The following is an 18,573-nucleotide window of genomic DNA, read 5'->3' as shown; positions in this document are numbered from 1 at the left end:
CCTTTCTACTCATTCCCTTTTATATACCCTGCTTGAGGACATAGCTTTCAACTATACTTACGGGTCTTTGTATGTTAACATTTAGTCCCCCGAAAAATGTCTAGAAGTCCCTCACGGTAATAAATCGTGAGATGTCCCATAATAGAAAAGTCAAGGACGAAAATATAAAGAAATTAGCCAAATAAATAAATTAATAAGAGTGTTATGTGTTAACTTAGTTATTTGTATATGTGTTACATAAAATAAAATAAAACTGAAAAAAAAATTATTATTAAGTTAATCTGTGACCTTTGGGATTCGAACAAGTAAACTCCGAGGGGTGTTTTACACCTAATCGCCTAAAGCTGAATAGTTTGGGACTGATTGAGTTGAAAATTCGTTACATGGGTTCCATAGAAAGTCATGAAATTAATAATAGCAAATAAAGCTAATCTGTGGCCTTTGAGGTTCGGGCAAGTAAACCCGAGGGATCTCTTTAAATCTAGCACACTAAGGTCATTTGATTTGGATGTGTTGGTTGGAAGCCCGTTACACGGATTTCAAAGAAAGCCATGAGCTTTATTTGTAATATATATATATATATATATATATATATATATATATATATATATATATATATATATATATATATATATATAATTAAGAAGTTTGTATATAATTGTGTTTATAGTTTAATTGAATATTATGTTTAGGAAAAATATCTGGCTGTCAAAAGATTCCCTTGGACTTGGATTTGAATTTATGACATTGGACTGAATGTTAATTACTTCGACTGGTGTAAGTGGTTTGAAGTTTGCAACCAATCTGGATAAATATTAGGGAATTTTTAAAAAAGATTTTTTAGAAAAAGATTGTTGTTGACCAACAAATAGCTGGAATCGGACATTGTTATATTTTATGAAACAAAGATGGTTGAGCATGTTTTGTCACATATAATTTCACGAGAGTAAGACCATAATTTGTTCCAAGAATTGACTTGATGATATTAAAAAGGAATAAGTGTTGTGATCTTTGATTATGTTGAGTTGTACTAGGGAGTGGCCAAAGTCTTGTTTTTTTTATCATATAATATTTTGAGACTAAAGCCAAGTTGACTCAAGGCATGACAGGTACATTCTCAACTATGGTACAAAACAAGGTAATTGGGTTAGATCTTTTCATGTTTGTTTTGATTTCATGCATTAAGTTTCAAAATAGTTTTAACTTTAATTTTCTTTTCTTCTATTCTATTTTATTTTCTCCAGTTTAAATCTTCTTGTTCTTTCTTGAGGACAAGAAAGGTTCAAGCTTGGGGAGATTTGTTAGGTGCATTTCATGCATTCATTTTGTAGTTTTAGTTCATAAAAGTGCATTGCATTTAGGTTTAAACTCATGCATTTTGCATATTTTTCAGGATTTTTCATGATGCAATTCCATTCACACACTTTTATGATATTTCAGGGAATTTTTGAAGGTTGGATCTTGATGGAGGAAGTTATAAAGAGTTTGAGACAAAGTTTCAGAAGTTTTTGAGCATTGAAGAGAGAGAGAATGAAGAAATAAAGAATTTGGCTTCACAAGAGTTTACACGGCCGTGTAAATGATAGCTTATAATTTACACGGGCCATGTAAACGTATATACAAGAGCATTCTACTTCGAAGGCCTGGAAGGATTGACCATTCTACTTTTCTTGTTTACACGGCCGTGTAAATGGCACCCTTTAATTTACACGGGCCGTGTAAACGTCTCGACAGTTTTTAAAGAAATTTTACTCTCATATAATTCAGACAATCAGTTTAGTGGGAAGTTAGGTCGAATTTTGGGCACAGAGAAGGCGATTTTCAGAACTTTTGGAAGTAGATTAACACTTGGAAACACTTTAATTTCCTTTTTGTAAGTCAATTTGAAGTTTAAAGTTGTTTGATTTGTAGTTTAACCTAGACATGTGTGGTTGATTTCATTATCATTTCCGAATCTGAATTCTTAAGTATGTGTTGTTAGGTTGTAACTTGAACTTGATTTGTGTTTAACATCTAGTAATGTTTGATTTGATCTTAATCATGTGTTTGGTTTATTCTCTTTTTCACTTGATCAATGAATTAGGGATTTTATCAATCTAGTTAATCAAATAGTAAAATTCGTATATGTTTTATGATTTGATGTTAGTAACATACACTTAATTGATTGTAATTAAATCAAAATGAGTGTAATCAAAGATTAAATGTTCATAATCCCAAGCTTATGAGGTATATTGAATATTGTTGGTAATTGTTGCAAGAACTTAAAGCCATTTAATGATTTGATGAAAGAGCTTATTTGAATCAAATCAATTAAATGAAGTTTTATTTGAAGAACATGTGTTGAATAAAATATTTTTTTGTCAACTTGGATATTAGAGTTTATTAGTATCTAAATTACCAACCTAGATAGAACACAATCATATTCATTTTGCATCTTTCAACATAATACATGTATAAGAATTAGAATCACAAATGTATTTCTTTTATTAAATTTTGTTAACAATCTTGTTTATTTATGAAGCTTAAATCTAGTGCAAACACAATCCCCCATTTTAATATTATTTGTATTATGTGTGAAAATATGGCAAGATAAGAAGTCCTGTATTCCTATGGACCGACCCTGCTTACTCTATACTATCTTTAGTATAAGAAATAACAGTGATTTGAGCTTTATTAATATTATTTTATCCCATTATTTGTTGGTTTGACAGCCAAACAGAATGCCCGCGTTCCTCTAGGGAACGCCCACTGTTCGGGGCTCTTTCCAGCATTATAAAAAGAGTGCAAGGGCTGCCGGATTTTGTTGCTCATTCTCTTCTCTCTCACCTGTATTACCTCGTTTTACGTGCAAGCTATACCCTCGAAGCCCCTGTATCACCCCGAAGCCCCAAAGATCCTGAGAAACAGATTTGTTGAGCCGAAATTTTACCTGCGAGAAGCCCGGTTTTGTGAAGATCTCCCGATTTCACTGAAGCATACTGCTTTTAGAGCCGTAGTGTTGTCCGAGAATCGTCTAATCAGGTGAGTGTGTAGTTACTTTCTTCTAACACATAGATATGAAGTATTTGCTATGAAATACGTGCTATGTGTTTATACATTGTTTGTTTACTTGAGATGGATGTTGAATGAATGTTTTATAAAGGTTCTTAAATGATTTAAATTGTGTATGTGTTTGCATCTACAGATATGTTGGGTAGAACATGGGTAGATGAATATAGATGATGTGAGATGAAATGATAAGAAGTTTTGATGATATTGATGTTCTAGTTAACTAGTGGAATAGAGACGGTGACCACAGATTGTTCTAGACAATCCAATGAAAAGTTAACAGGTTCGTAACCTATAGGTGTTTTTGAACTCAGTGTGTTCATTAGGTATTTTTGAACTCTATGTGTTCACTTGGTGTTTTTGAACTCAATGTGTTCATTAGGTGTTTTTGAACTCTATGTGTTCACGTGGTGTTTTTGAACTCAATGTGTTCATTAGGTATTTTTGAACTAGATGTGTTCACTTGGTGTTGTTGAAATGAGTGTGTTCACTAGGTATTTTAGAACTAAGTGTCCATCGGATGTTTTGAATTAAGTGTTCACCAGGAGTGTTTGAACTAGGTGTTCATTAATTATGTTGAACTAAGTGTTTACCGGTGGTAATTTGAGGACCTTGGCAGTGATGGACTTTGTGTCAATTTCTTAGGCCAATCCTTAGGAATGAATGAATGAAGGATGATTGATTCTTAGGGTAAATCCTTAAGAAATAAAGGAGATAATGGGGATGATTAATTTGGTTGATTGTTTGATGATTAAATATAAAAATTGTATTATTGTGGGTTGAAAACTCTATATGCTCACCAGGCTCTCATGCCTGACCCACTCAGTTTTATTTGTATTACATGTAGTGACGCGAGAGCATAAGTTGGATGACTTATCAATATATTTTGAGTAAAGACCAGTAGTTGTAAATAACTGTTGTAAGGTATGTATTGTACTGTTTATGTTTTTGGTCTATATCGGAACATGACATCCCGAAGTTTTATTATTTAATGAAAATACATTCTCTTTGAGAAATATTTTGATAAATTTTTATCATATTTTGTTTTGGGAATGAATTCCACAACTCTTTAAATCAAAGGATTACTCTGATTTTATAAAACAAAGCATAAACAAATCAATCTTTTCTGGCCGTGAAATTGGGGATGTCACAATAACACTATTGAAGTAACATTCTATTGAACAACAAGAACCATATAAGTCCTATGCTATTTTCAAAAATCATAAACAAGTTAGGGTTTACATACCTTTTAGTTATTGTAGTAAATAACTATCAAAACCTTCTTGAAATACTCTTGGAAGCAAGCACCACAAGTGTCGTGACTTTGATGGTCCACATCCAAACCCTAGCAACCAAGGTGACTTGAAGAGAGAAAAGAGGAAGTAATTTTTTGCCATCCTTCTAAAAGAATAACTGGACGAAAATATGAAGCTAGAAGACCTTATTTATAGGTAATAGAAAAAAACCTATATAAGCATTACTTGATTAAAATAATAATATCTTAAATCATGTAATTATCTGGTTTCCTAATTATCTCAAAGGGATATTCTAGAACCCTATAATTATCCCATAATCGTCCACCACCTTACAGAAGATTTTGAAATACCTTTTGTTCAACTATGAAATAATTACATCTTAGGTCCTTGCATTTTTAATTAATCCCAAAATTAATTCTAATTAGTTTCTTATTAATTCTTAATTAAATAATATTATTTCTTATATTAATAAAACATTTATTTTGATTTCTGAATAAATTAGTAATCATATAATAAATTAATAAATCAATCTCTTTCTCTAAAAGTTATCATATTCAATTACTAGCTAGGTTTGAGGGCAATCCAAAAAGACTTTGTTAATAATTCAAGTATATATCAATTTAAATATTGACTTAGACATCTAATCCAACAATTACAGCATAGCGTTTAAAATTGTCCAAAAGAGTAATAAGTCAAACATTGCATATGAATTTCAAAATTATACTAATAACAATTTACAGATTTATAGATTTACATACTTCGAAGCATGTGGAAAAAAATGGGTAATCTAAATCCACATAAAAAAATAAATTAATGCAGAAATATTGATCAAAAGTAACTTTAATATAAGCTAACAATTTTGGAAATGGTGGCTCTTTATCTCGCTCAAATCGAACATATGGCTTAAACCTTTAATTCCATTAAAACTATCTATTGCATGCAAATCATCTTTGACGGTTCTAAAATTCAAGTAAAGATGAAGACACCAGTTACCTAAAACGTGAGTGCTCCTTGGAAAAACCAAAAAATTCTAAATTTCAAATAATATATGGGTTTGAGACTATTACGTGGAATTCGAGCATAACAAAATCATATGTATTGTTGATTTACTCCAACACACAACATTATTGAAGTTTATTTGGAGAATCCCTTTTTTGCTCAACTACGATGGATGAGGAGACAAACAAAGAATGACAACTCGAAGAAAAGCAACCAAGAATATCATCAAGTTTGAAATCTTTAAAAGTCTCGAAACTAAATGCAAACAGAAAAAACATAGCAAAAGAGAGAATATATATGGAGAGCGGTGCAACGGGATGAGGGGTGTGGGTCGATTATATATGCTAAAATGATGGAGCGGTGGTATGATAACAAATGAGAGAAGATAAAACGGTGCAACATGCAACAAATTTTGAAGCCGTAGCTAATGGACTTCAAATTTGGAGAAGATTATGTATTTTTTTTCTTGTGAAATCTTTCAATGGGATTTCAAAGGAAATTAAAAAATCCCTAATTATTTGGGATACATATGAGTTACTCCCGATTTCAAATAGAATGAACAAAAAATTCTTTGATTATATGGGCTAGATTTCATGTCATGAGAATGTAAAGGAGTAAAGGGGCAAAATGACATTCCACTTTGTAAACGTAGGGACTAAAAAATGTCATGTGGCACCAAAATAACTTTTTTATTAGATATGGAGGTGATTTGTATAAAAAAATATATATAACAATATATTTTTTATGATGTCGTACAATATAAAGATAAATTTATTGTCTAAGAATCAACTTTTTTTTTTAATATATATTAGCTTTCCAATAACATTGACAAACAAAAACTTATTAAATTAAATCTATCTTATTGTTCTTAAAGTTTTTTTTTTTTTTAAATTAGATAATTTATTTTATTTTTATAAAATAATTTGTAAACTCATCCAATAATTTCTATTACTTTTTAAATGCTTGTCATATTAAAAAATAAAATAAATAAAAACTTCACAATAACATTAAAAAATCAATATATTATAATACATGAAATAAAAATACATACTATTGAATCTAATGTCCATATGTTGTATTATCTCGTCGCACAATATTTAATTAACACGTTTTGAAGGATAAAATTATAAATATGACTATTATGAATATAATATTTAATATTGGAGTTTGAAATGAAAAATTAATTAATTAAAAATACTAAAGTTGAAGATTAGTATAATATAGAGGGTAAAATATAACATACAAAACACAACAAATATACATGTTATCAATATGTATAAATTACCTGAAAAGAATAATACTCTTTATTTAGATTTTCCCACATATAAAATACAAAACATAATGTTATATAAGACAAAAGGGAACTTCAAAACCAATTTATAGTGACATTTGTGAACTTTAAGTTTGTAGATCACTATTAACTTATTATTTAATTTATATTCCATTATAGCCTCTAAAGTCAAGAAAAAATTTCACAATTACAGAACCCCAACAATTCATAACCAAAGAAAAACCTATATTTAGATAAGATGATTAGGAGCCTCAAAAGTCGAAAACTCATATTTGATAATCACAAATGGAAAGAAACAAGAATATGACTCAATTCTGTGATCACAATTCGCAACAAACAAAATACATATTGCAAACCACAAACCAAAAAACCCAAAGTTATAACCAGGAGCCTCAAATGGTGCAAGATTTAAGTCATTAAAATGTATCGGCTAACGAAATAATCACAATTCACAATGGAAAAGGGAATCCATATATGATGATCAAATGATTTGGAGAGATGCATCAGCTATTAGGTATGGCCGTATGGACAAACAAAGTGTTCATGTCGAACTTTACAAGAAAAACAATGTTTGCATTTTTGAACAATTTGAATAGAATGTGTTACTCCATTTATCTAGAAAAACAAACGACATTTAAAGAATATCATTTGTAATTTTGTCAACAATCAAATTCTTCTTACTAAAACATGTTTAATCAATCTCACTTTTTTTTGGTCATTTTAAAAATGACAACCGAGTTCATTCAACTTCTAAATGTTTTAAAATTATATAAAATGTTAACAAACCTAAAAAAAACGTTACATTTAAGGTATATATCTCAAATTACCTGTTTTTAATTATATTCAATTAGGATCGATTTTCAAAATAAAACATATAAAAAGATTTATGGGTTTTTTTCATCATTTTAAACTTTCATAACAGAACTAATTGTCAAATTAACAAAGACAAATTGTATTTTCCATGTGTGGAATTACAGTTGATGATCCAAATTTTGACTTTGACCCATCCACAACCCAATAGAGAAAGCCGGCGTACAATTCAGTATTTGGTACAAATATTTGGTCAAATTCAATATATCGGGTCAAGAAGTAACCCGCCCGTCAAATATAGACACCCAACGACGGTCAAACTTCCTGTCTACCATCATCCATCATACATACATTCATGATTCAACTAACCCCCATATATAAATTCCCAACATTACATCCATTTTTCTATCTTCAAATCGGATTCCCAACATCATCCATACATTAACCGTAGATCCAAATGGGCATGCTTAGTTTTAAGAAGAATGATAAGAAAAAGGATGCCGGGAAGACGAAGCCGGTTGATGAAGGCGGCGCAAAGAAGTCCGACGCCGGTTCCACCACCGTCGTCTTAAAACTCGATTTGCATTGCGACGGCTGCGCTAAGAAAGTCACAAAATCCATCCGTCATTTTGAAGGTACAAATTTTATCAAATTTGAGTCGCTCAATTTCGTAAGGGGTATTATCTGTTTGTTCGATTACTCATGGTGTGATTGCAGGTGTTGAATCTGTGAATGTCGATATTGACGGCGACAAATTGACTGTAACCGGGAAAGTGGACCCTACGAGCGTTAAGGAGCGATTGGAACATAAGACGAAGAAGAAGGTGGAGATTATTTCTCCTCAGCCGAAAAAGGACGAGAAGAAGGGTGATGATAAGTCGCCGGAGAAAAAATCCGATGAGAAGAAGACAGATGCTAAAAAACCTAAAGAGGTATTGCAAATTGATTAACCAATCAGTTTATCATGGGTTTAAGAGTTTGATTAATGGGTTTTTAGTTAACTAAATTTATTTTTCTGGTTATTACAGATTCAATCGAGCATGGTGATGTTGAAGATTCCACTCCATTGTGATGGATGCGCTCATAAAATTAAACGAACCATATCAAAGATCAAAGGTCAGTTATTGTTCAATTTATAGTTATATTCACGATTGTACTTTTTGTACAAGTTCAAATAAAATGCAAGAATATTTGGAATTAATATTTCTTTTCATTGATTGTGAATAGGGGTAGAATCGGTAATACCGGATGCCAGCAAAGATTTGATCATGGTGAAAGGGACAATGGACGTGAAAGAACTTGCACCATACTTGAAAGAAAAATTAAAAAGAGATGTTGATATTATCCTTCCTAAAAAAGATGAAAAAGGTGATGACAAGAAAAATGACAAAAAGGAGAAAGATGAAGGGGGTGATAAGAAAATAAAAGAAAAAAGTTTAGGTGGTGGCGAGAAGAAAAAAGAAGGAAAGGCGGTTGGTGGTGATGGTGGTGGCAAAGATGGTAGTAGAGGCTTAGAGGTGGTCAACAAGCTTGAATATCATGGTCAAAACCCATACACATACACGATACCAACGTATAATCAAAGTTATTACAATCAAGATTATGGGGTTTCAACTTCTTATAACCATGGTCTTATAAACGAGGGTTATGTTAACCATGGTTATAGTAACGAGGGTTATGTTAACCATGGTTATGCCACACAGTATTCAAACGGACCTGCACCACCTCCTTCTATGTACCTTCACGACTCTCGTGTTCCAGATACAGGAATGTTCAGCGATGAAAACCCTAACGCTTGTTCAGTTATGTAAACTAGATTTATCAACGATCATATTTCTAATTAGAGTCTAATTGATTCAATGAGATTCATGATTTGTATAGGTAGAGTTCATACTGTCTAATGACCCCATAGATTTTCCTAATATAGGTTAGTTTTATTAAATTTTTTTTGTTATTATGGATTCATTGTTTATGCGATTTGTTGAAATCAATAAATGTATAATTACTTGAAAATATAATAGGAATTTTTCAGAAAAATTCTTACAATTTAGCCTCATAGTCGATAATGTTTTTTTTTTCAATGAAGCTTAAAAAACTTGCAATTGTTTAAAAAATTGGGCTTTTACCTTGTAAATTGGTCATCAACTTATTATGATGATTTTTCGTAAATATGATCAAAATTTAAGCATTTTTTCTTTTAATATTATTATTTCATTATATTTTTCGTAGGGAAAATGTCAATGTAACCCAATGAACTTACAAATTTTGGTTTAAATGGTCCCTTGTGATATTTTTTTGCATTATAAGGGAACAAATTCATGTTTTCAGGATTTAAAATATCATTATCAAGAATGTGAAGGGGTCACCCGCTGAACCCCTTCCTTTTCATCATGTACCATTAGACAAGTAGGCCACTTCACTTGCCACATGTCTGAATATTTGAGACGTCACAATGACCCTCAATGGGATCGATGGATTTCTCTATATCGCAACCTCTATGAATCAGATCTACGTCAAGAGACCCTGCCAAAAACGTGAATCGACTTCAACGTTTCGCTCACCTCCCGTGATTGTGATCTCGAGCGTCCTCAACCAGATTTTTTATGAGCATATGATGGATAGTCCTTACAAGCCCTCAATTCAACATTGTAATGTTCTTCTAAGAACCATTGCAAGCAACCTTTCACCAAATTTGGATCTTGTTTTTCGGGTAGTAAATAAATTTGAAACCACAGGAAACTCTCTTTCAAAAAGCGTTTATGATGGTATTCATAGATCATTAACAACTGTAGGTCAATTTGATGAAGCCAAGAAGATGATGACAGCCTTGAAAGATGCAGGATACGAACCCGACAACATAACCTACAACCAATTATTCTTTGGTCTATGTAAAGCCCGAAGACTAGAAGATGCAGCCAAGGTGCTCGATGAAATGCAAGCAAATGGTTGCAATCCTGACATCAAAGACATGGACGATTCTAATCAAGGGACACTGTTCAGCCAATGAAGTTGACAAAGCTCTGATCATTTTCGCCAACATGATCGAGAAAGGTTGTGAGGCTGATGCGGATCTTTTGGACGTTTTGGTAAATGGGTTCTTGAGTCAAAACAAGGCCATTGAAGCACACCAGGTGCTTGTTGAAATGACTGAGACAAGACAGGTAGGGTGAAACCATGGTAGGCGACCTACAAGAATTTGTTCAAAAACTGTTGTTAGAGAGAAAATTTGAGGAGGCCTTGAAGCTCCTAAGGCTGATCAAAAAAAATGCTTGTAAGGACTATCCATCATATGCTCGTAAAGCTCTACTGCTTCTTTCTTGAACATTCAGGACGTTGGGTTTGATTTAGGCTTAATTTCATATGGGTTCAATTTTTAATGGTGGGGTTTTGATTTAGGCTTAATTCCATCCTCCAGCCATAAACACATGATCTTCATCCCCTGATCTTTCCCAATCTTGATCTGATTTGGGTGGTTGGGAAGGGTCAACTAGTGAGTGGAGGGGAGGGGAGGGGAGGGCTTTCACCGGCTGGTGGCTGAAGTAGAGATGAAGCAGAGCAATGACAAAAAGATGCATCGTCGTTGACGGTAACCAAAGCAACGATATATAGGGTTCGATAAACAGGGCGGTCATAGGTTTCAAACCTGTGATGTTTTTTTTTCTGAAGTAATGGTGAGGTTTGATTTGGGTTTAATTTTGACGGGGATACCTTCATCTTCATTTTCATACCCACGATAAAAAAAAGGCTTTCATTTATCTTAGAAAGAAAACCAGGGTGGAAGGAGGGAATGAGATGATCTGAAGAAGGAAATAAGGGAAGAAGGTGGTGGGGACCAATATTTGTTGACTAGGACCGATATAGAGGTATATAATTACAAATCAACATATTATTTCCTATGTGGCACTCTTTTTGACAGTAGTAACCTATTATTACAGGTAACTTGACCAAACTAACCGGTAAAAGTTGAATTCGTTCCCCTATAATGCAAAAAAAAAAAAAAAAAAAAAAAAAAAAAAAAAAAAAAAAAAAAAATCACAAGGGACCATTTAAATCAAAACCTGAAAGTTCATTGGGTTAAAATGACATTTACCTTTTTTTGTAAATATGGTGTGATATATTGAAGAAAGATCAAAAATGTTTCGGTGTAAAATCTACAAATTTTAAATATGTACAAAAAGTTTTAAGATGTTCAAAGATATTTTTTCGTAAATATTTCATTTGAAGGTATTCTGTGAGACGTATTGTATTATCTTAACTTAATCTTACAATATTTTATTTATTTGACAGAAAATATCTATTATACAAATATTTTTTCTTCTAAAAGTAATTGTTTTTTATATTTTTCTGATAAATGATATCATTCAAAGTCATCAAGACTGGCATCCTATATACGATTGTTTTTCACTTTGCAAAATCGTGATCGTAAGTTCGTTCAGAAGATTGATTCGGGTTCATATTCGATGCACTTAGTTAGCCCAAAATAAAATATTATATTTTTTAAAGAGAATAAATAAACTATAACGATCTTACAATTCGATCCTACTATTGTATCCTTATTTTACCAAAATATGATCAAGATCAATTTACATAGGTGGATTCGTAGGATCCATAATCCTCTAATCAAAATCACAATTTCGACAACTTTATATCATTTGTTTTACATAGGTTTTTTAAAAGATATAACTTTTAAATTATTATTTTTACTTTAAAAAGAATATTATAAGATAATATTATCTCTAAAACAAAAGAAATACAATAAGATAATATTATCCCATTAAGATTATAATAAGTTAATAAATAAAAATTATTTTTAAAAAAAAAACCCTTAAAATCATATTTGTGTAAACGCTTTCATATTTAATTGGTAATTGGTTTATCTGGTAAAAGCGTTAATTCGTAAACAATTACAAGATACTTATGATGAATCGACTTATGATTGCTTCCACTGTTCCAAAGAGTCCATATACGTGCAGTGCTTCCTTGAATATTTTTGTCTTGTCTTAATTTTGCGTTGCGAGTTGCGACGGCCGCGCTAACAAAGTCACAAAATTCATCCGTCACTTGGAAGGTACAAATTGTATCGATTTGGATCTCAAAATTCTTATAAGCAGTAGATATGTTTGTTCGATTACTCTTAGTGTGATTGCAGGTAAGCAATGCCAATATTGACGGCGACAAATTGACTTGACCGGAAAGGTGGACCCTTCGAGCTTCAAGTAGAGAGTAGAACACAAGACGAAGAATTCAAGAAGGTGAAGATTATCTCTCCTGAACCAAATAAGGACGATAAGAAGGGTGGTGATAAGCTGCCGGAGAAAAAATCCGATAAGAAAAACCCAAAGAGGTATTGCAAATTGGTTAAACTAATCTGTTAATTACTTAATTATGGGTTTAAGAGTTTGATTATGGGTTTTTAGTTGATTATCTTTATTTTTCTAGGTAATTACATATTCAATCGAGCATGGTGATGCTGAAGATTCCACTTCATTGTGGGGGATGTGCACACAAAATTAAACGCAATGTATCAATTATTTTTCATGCATAAATCCTTTTTGTTATAATTTTATTTGCTATTTTGATCGAAAACAATAATCATTTAAAAAATATATATACTTTTTTACAAGTTCAAATAAAATGCTAGAATATTTGGAATTAATAAATATTCTTTTTTGTTGATTGTGAATAGGGGGTAGAATCAGTAATAGTGTAATACCGGATGCCAGCAAGGATTTGATCATATTGAAAAAGGACAATGCTTGAAAGAAAAGTTAAAAAGAAATGTGGATATTATCCTTCCTAAAAAAGGTGATAAAGGTGATGACTAGGAAAAAAAAAAAAAAAAAAAAAAAAAAAAAAAAAAAAAACAAGAGAGAGAGAGAGAGAAAGATTAAAGGGGGTGATAAAAAAAATAAATGAAAAAAGTGTTGATGGTGGTGAGAAGAAAAAAAAAGGCGAGAGACAGGCGGTTGGCGGTGATAGTGGCGGCAAAGATGGTAGTAGAGACGTAGAGCTGGTCAACAAGCTTGAATATCATGGTCAAAAGTCAAAACCCGTACACGTACACGATATCAACGTATAATCAAAATTATTATAGCCGGTTGCAACTTCTTCTAACCATGATTATGTAAAGAGGATTATGCTAACCATGGTTACATTAACGAAGGTTATGTTAACCATGGTTATACCACACAGTATTCAAACGGACCTCCACTACCACCTTCCGTCATCCGTGCAACTCTCGTGTTCCGGATACAAGAACCTTAACATAATAGTTTTGCTCATTTTTCCTGCCTTCAATTTCAAACTCAGGAGTTTCCAACTTTAAGCCGAAAAATCAGCTATTGATCACCGATATTCTATGTTGATTATCTAGAAAATGCTAGAGATACGCTCTAAGACCATAAGGTGTGGACAACTAGATGTAACACCATTTTGGTGTCACATCACATGCCACATCATCAATGGTGTCATAACACCAAGCGAGGAAATTGGTAACATGTTGTATCTTGTTATGACACCAATTTTTTTTTTTTTCATTTTACAATTTATTTTTTATTTATTTGGATTTTTTTTTTAAATTGAGACAAATATTTTTTAAATTAAAAAATAAATAAAACATAATGTTTAAAAATTATAAAAAAAAGATTAAAAATTTTTAAAGATTAAAATTAACATAATGACTAAATTACACATAATATCCAAAAACAAAAAAAGAAATAACATTCAAATTAAAAAAAAAAAAATACAACGCTATTCGTTATCGTTATTGTTACCATAGAAGATATAATCCGCCAAGTCCTCTCGAAGTTGTCTGTGTTTATTTGCGTCCTGAATGTCAATAACGTGATGCAAATAATCTGTTGTTCCTGGTTGAAACTGAACGTGTCTGGGCTCTATTGGGATATAGTGTGCAATATTTTGCCCTTTATGTTCTACTACCATGTTATGCATTATGATACATGCATACATGATATATCGTAAAGTTTCTAAATCCAACGGTCGTGCTGCATGTTCGACTATATGTCACTTCGCCTTCAGCACTCCAAAAGCACGTTACACATCCTAACGTGCTCCTTCTTGTCTTCTCTTAAAACATTTGTTTCGTTCTTCAACCGAGTGGCGGAATGCCTTCACGAATGTAGAATATTGAGGATATATTTCATCTGTAAGGTAATACCCATATTTGTATTCGTTTTCATTCACCGTGAAAGGAGCATCCGGGGCTTTTCCATTCAAAAGATCGTCGAATATTGGCGACTGATCAAGAACGTTGACGTCGTTGTTGGAACCTGCAACCCCAAAAAATGCATGCAAAATCCATAAATCTTGAGAAGCGACGGTCTCTAACACCAACGAAGGTGATCCGTGATGACCACTTGTGTATTGCCCTTTCCATGCTACCGGACAATTTTTCCATTTCCAGTGTGTGCAATCAATGCTTCCAATCATTCCGGGAAACCCATGGCGTTCTTCATGCGCCGCATATAATTCTTGCAAATCATGCAACGAAGGTTTCCGCAAATACACGTCACCAAAAGTTTCAATAACACCCCTTGACAATGTATACAAACTCTCTCTTGCGGTTCTTTCGGACATCTCATATAGTCGTCCATGGTGTCGGATGACTCCCCCATAACCATCAAACGAATGGCCGCAACACATTTCTACAATGTTGTAAACCCCCGTCTACCTCTAGCATCATATCTTAATTGAAAAAATTCGTACCTAAACATAAATTAACTACAGTTTAAAAATATATTGCATATGTTGTAAAATTAAAGAAACATGTAGTACATTTTTATTTATTTTGTATAAAAATATAGTAAACAAACGATACCGGCTTTCCAAGACGTTGACGATTCATAAGAACACATTCCTACTCAAACGAAATATTCTTTTGAAGTCCTTCGCCCTGTATACACAATTATCCGCAAAGTAATCGCGATATAGATGTTCGTGTCCTTCCTTGCGATTTCTGTTTAACATCGCACGTCTTGTTAGTAGCGGGGTTGGGTCTGGTTGTAGCAGGTCGGTAGTGTAATAATGATACATCATCCTAAAGAAAATATCGTCATCTGAATCATCGGACGAGTCGAAATGATCCATATTTTTTTTGAAGATAATTGAAAGTATGTAGAGAAGAGAAGAGAAAGTGTGAAATTTTTAATAAAATAGGAGGTATTTATAAGATAATTAATTGTTTTTTTAATAATTAATTTTTTTTTCAAACCGTTGCACTCAAACGGTCACAATTGATCTGTTTCCTCCCATCCCCATGCCAACGAGATCTACCCAGTAGCGGAGCTATGAAGGAGTCAAGGGGGGGCATGGCCCCTTTCTTTTTTGTCTAAATACTTAGGTTATGACATTGTAAAATGTATTAGGATTGCGATTCAATATTAAGAAAAATAAAAAGAACCCAAGAACAGCTTGAATACGGCTAAAGATGAAGAACATGCTGGTTTGTCTGCTTCAAAAGAATAATTTTGTATAAGAAAAGTCTCTCGCTTATTAGATTTAGACATTGAGTAAAAAATATAAAAATTCTATAGTATTTTTAATTTAAAAAAAACTTAGTGATTCAAATATAAAGAATCATAACATAAATAGATCCTAAGTTAAATTTCAATCCTAAAATAAAAATAAGATTAAAAAATTGATAATCTTTTAATCTAAATAAAATTGACAAATGCAAACTTGATCAAAATCTATCAAAACTTTTATAAAAGCCACAGATATACAGAAAACAAATCTCAAAAAATCAGAAAACTTAAAAACCCTAACCGCCTTAGAACTTCACTTTGTTCATAGTCCGAAACCTCCATGCCCCGTCGCATCTTTCGTACAACCCGTCCGTTCACAAACTTCAAAACTACACCGGTCAATGTTGAACGTCGCTCCTGACTCGCCAGTCAACGCCTTCAAACTCATTCGTATCGCCAGGTTTTACCGGTCTCAAGCCTTCTCTTTCTTTCTATTTTATATGAACATGTTGTTTCTCTATCACATATCACAGCCTTAATCTCGCTCATGCTCTATGCTTTCTTTTATCCAACAATACTTGTGATTGTAAATTTGTGATAGTAGAAAGATATGATTTTGCCCAATTTCTGATAAATTAAACATGATGTTCTAAAAAGCAAATAGGATTTTAGGAATTGTAAATAGGATTCTCTGTATAGTGTATATGACTATGACTGTGGTGAATTTATTATTGTTATTATTATTTTTTTGTTTTTTAGAAATAGTACGTAACATAATATAACTATTTACGATTTAATTATTTCAATAATTTCGAAATAATATAAATAATGTTTTGAGCTTTTTGTTTACATGATTATTATGGCAATTATTTGGATAGAAATATTGTAATATAAACCTTACATATTTCTTTTATGTTAGGTGTATCATATGTCATAAAAGTATCTTCTAAAGTTATGTTCAAATAAATAAAATAACATCTTCTTAATAAAATAAAATAATACATGATTTTGCATATTTTGAAGTTTTCATCTTCGTCCTCATAGGTTTTAGTGTCTGTGTTTCGTCCCTGGATCTACCTTCGACGAGTTGCAACGAGCAGGGGCGGTGTTCCCCCCATTACGCAGCCGTTGCCTCTAGCCACGTCAGTCGTCTTGGTTCTCGTTTGGCCCATACCGATCATTCTAAGAACAGAAACACTTTCCTTTTGTTAACATAATTTTTTATTCGTTTTCGACGCCTCCGATAATCTCTCCCTTTAGTAAGCGATAATTATTAGGCAAAGAAGAAGGTTGATCACCACGATAGTGGCCTTCTCTGCATCAAGCAATAAACGTACTGATTCTTTTCTCTTCACCAACTACCTAATGCCCCTCATTTATCTTCTTACACTACCTTCTACATATATATAATATCACCACAAGGTGAAAGCTCTTAGAGCATCATCCAGTTTAATTCAAAACTGCAAAGATTCACGAGATTGAAGACATTTTTGCTTAAAGGAACTTGGATGTATGCAAGAACTGACAAATGGTAATATCTTCATAAACCCATTTATTTTTCCTGATTAATTCGATCCATTTTATTTATACTTACTCCAAAGTTAAGTTTGGATGTTGGAAATATATTTTAAAGATATAATAGTTTTTGGTTGTTGTAGATATTGATGTTGCTTCTTTACTCTCAACTCTCTCTCTCTCTCTCTCTCTCTCTCTCTCTCTCTCTCTCTCTCTCTCTCTCCCACCAGAACAACCCTCTCTCGCTCTATACACAAAACACACATCACTCACACATACATGTATCTGACTTTGCTACTAACAAAGTAAGAGCATATCTCTTTGTTTCTATGTTACAGTTATATGTTACAATTATTTCATAACCCATGCCAATTGTTCGATGTTTTGCATAAATTATATATATATATATATATATATATATATATATATATATATATATATATATATATATATATATATATATATATATATATATATATATATATATGAAGATCATAAAAATGTGAGAAAGATGAAGTGATTTGATTAAAAGCTTCAAGCCCTTTTTGCTGTGAAGAGTTTTGATACAGCTTACAGAGGAATGAACGTTCAAGCAAAGAGAATTAAACTAAAAGGTATAAAATACACAAAACTACCCTAACCTACATGGGAATTAAAAAACGGACCCCAAAGATACAAAGATACAAGATAACTAGAATATACACTAACAAATTAAAACTGTGATGTATATGGTATCATAAAATGCTATCTTTTCCCACTTTGGTGTTTCTTTTTAACCTGTAATACCATGGTAGTTTAGTATAGCAATTAATTTTCGGCTTTGAAATTTGTAGTATATTAAACAAGCAATATATATATATATATATATATATATATATATATATATATATATATATATATATATATATATATATATATATATATATATATATATACTAGGTTTAAAACCCATGAAAACCACAGTTGATCAAGAAAAACATTATTAATAATTTGAAATAGTAATAACTAATCAAAAATTTGGAAAAAAAATATATTAATTTATAAAAACAGAAGTTATGTTATTAACTTACTTTTGGTTTAAAATAAATATATAAATCGTTATAAATATATAATTTATGTTTTGTAAATTCAATTATTTGATAAAATCATGAGTTTGTATGATGCAATATAC

At 31.8% G+C, this 18,573-nt stretch overlaps 2 protein-coding genes and 1 long non-coding RNA gene across 3 annotated transcripts; 2 read left to right on the top strand and 1 right to left on the bottom strand.

The window, feature by feature from the left end:
- Nucleotides 1-6,922: 6,922 nt before the first annotated feature.
- LOC145034367 (heavy metal-associated isoprenylated plant protein 3-like) lies at nt 6,923-9,402 on the top strand. Its single transcript, XM_078982762.1, has 5 exons — nt 6,923-7,108; nt 7,572-8,039; nt 8,122-8,336; nt 8,433-8,520; nt 8,632-9,402. Exons 2-5 carry the CDS (start codon nt 7,862-7,864, stop codon nt 9,213-9,215), a joined length of 1,065 nt encoding a protein of 354 aa, XP_078838888.1. The 5' UTR covers nt 6,923-7,108; nt 7,572-7,861; the 3' UTR covers nt 9,216-9,402.
- Nucleotides 9,403-12,407: 3,005 nt separating this feature from the next.
- Nucleotides 12,408-12,937, top strand: LOC144997665 (uncharacterized). Its single transcript, XR_013659898.1, has 3 exons — nt 12,408-12,472; nt 12,554-12,748; nt 12,844-12,937. It is a non-coding gene; the product is annotated as an uncharacterized LOC144997665 (long non-coding RNA).
- Nucleotides 12,938-14,466: 1,529 nt separating this feature from the next.
- Nucleotides 14,467-15,066, bottom strand: LOC145005463 (uncharacterized). Its single transcript, XM_078964551.1, has one exon. The coding sequence runs from the start codon at nt 15,064-15,066 to the stop codon at nt 14,467-14,469; it is 600 nt and encodes a 199-aa protein (XP_078820677.1).
- Nucleotides 15,067-18,573: the final 3,507 nt, after the last annotated feature.

The sequence above is a fragment of the Lactuca saligna genome, chromosome 1 (genome assembly GCF_052625555.1).
Source record: "Lactuca saligna cultivar CGN05327 chromosome 1, ASM5262555v1, whole genome shotgun sequence".
NCBI lineage: Eukaryota > Viridiplantae > Streptophyta > Magnoliopsida > Asterales > Asteraceae > Lactuca > Lactuca saligna.
This window is presented reverse-complemented; position numbering and strand designations above follow the sequence as displayed.

Excerpts from the sequence above, each read along its gene's own strand:
- LOC145034367 (XM_078982762.1), top strand. The coding sequence starts at position 7,862 with ATGGGCATGCTTAGTTTTAAGAAGAATGATAAGAAAAAGGATGCCGGG. Across the intron at positions 8,040-8,121 it reads ATCCATCCGTCATTTTGAAG|GTGTTGAATCTGTGAATGTC; the intron begins GTACAAATTTTA and ends GTGTGATTGCAG. Across the intron at positions 8,521-8,631 it reads AACCATATCAAAGATCAAAG|GGGTAGAATCGGTAATACCG; the intron begins GTCAGTTATTGT and ends GATTGTGAATAG.
- LOC145005463 (XM_078964551.1), bottom strand. The coding sequence starts at position 15,066 with ATGTGTTGCGGCCATTCGTTTGATGGTTATGGGGGAGTCATCCGACAC.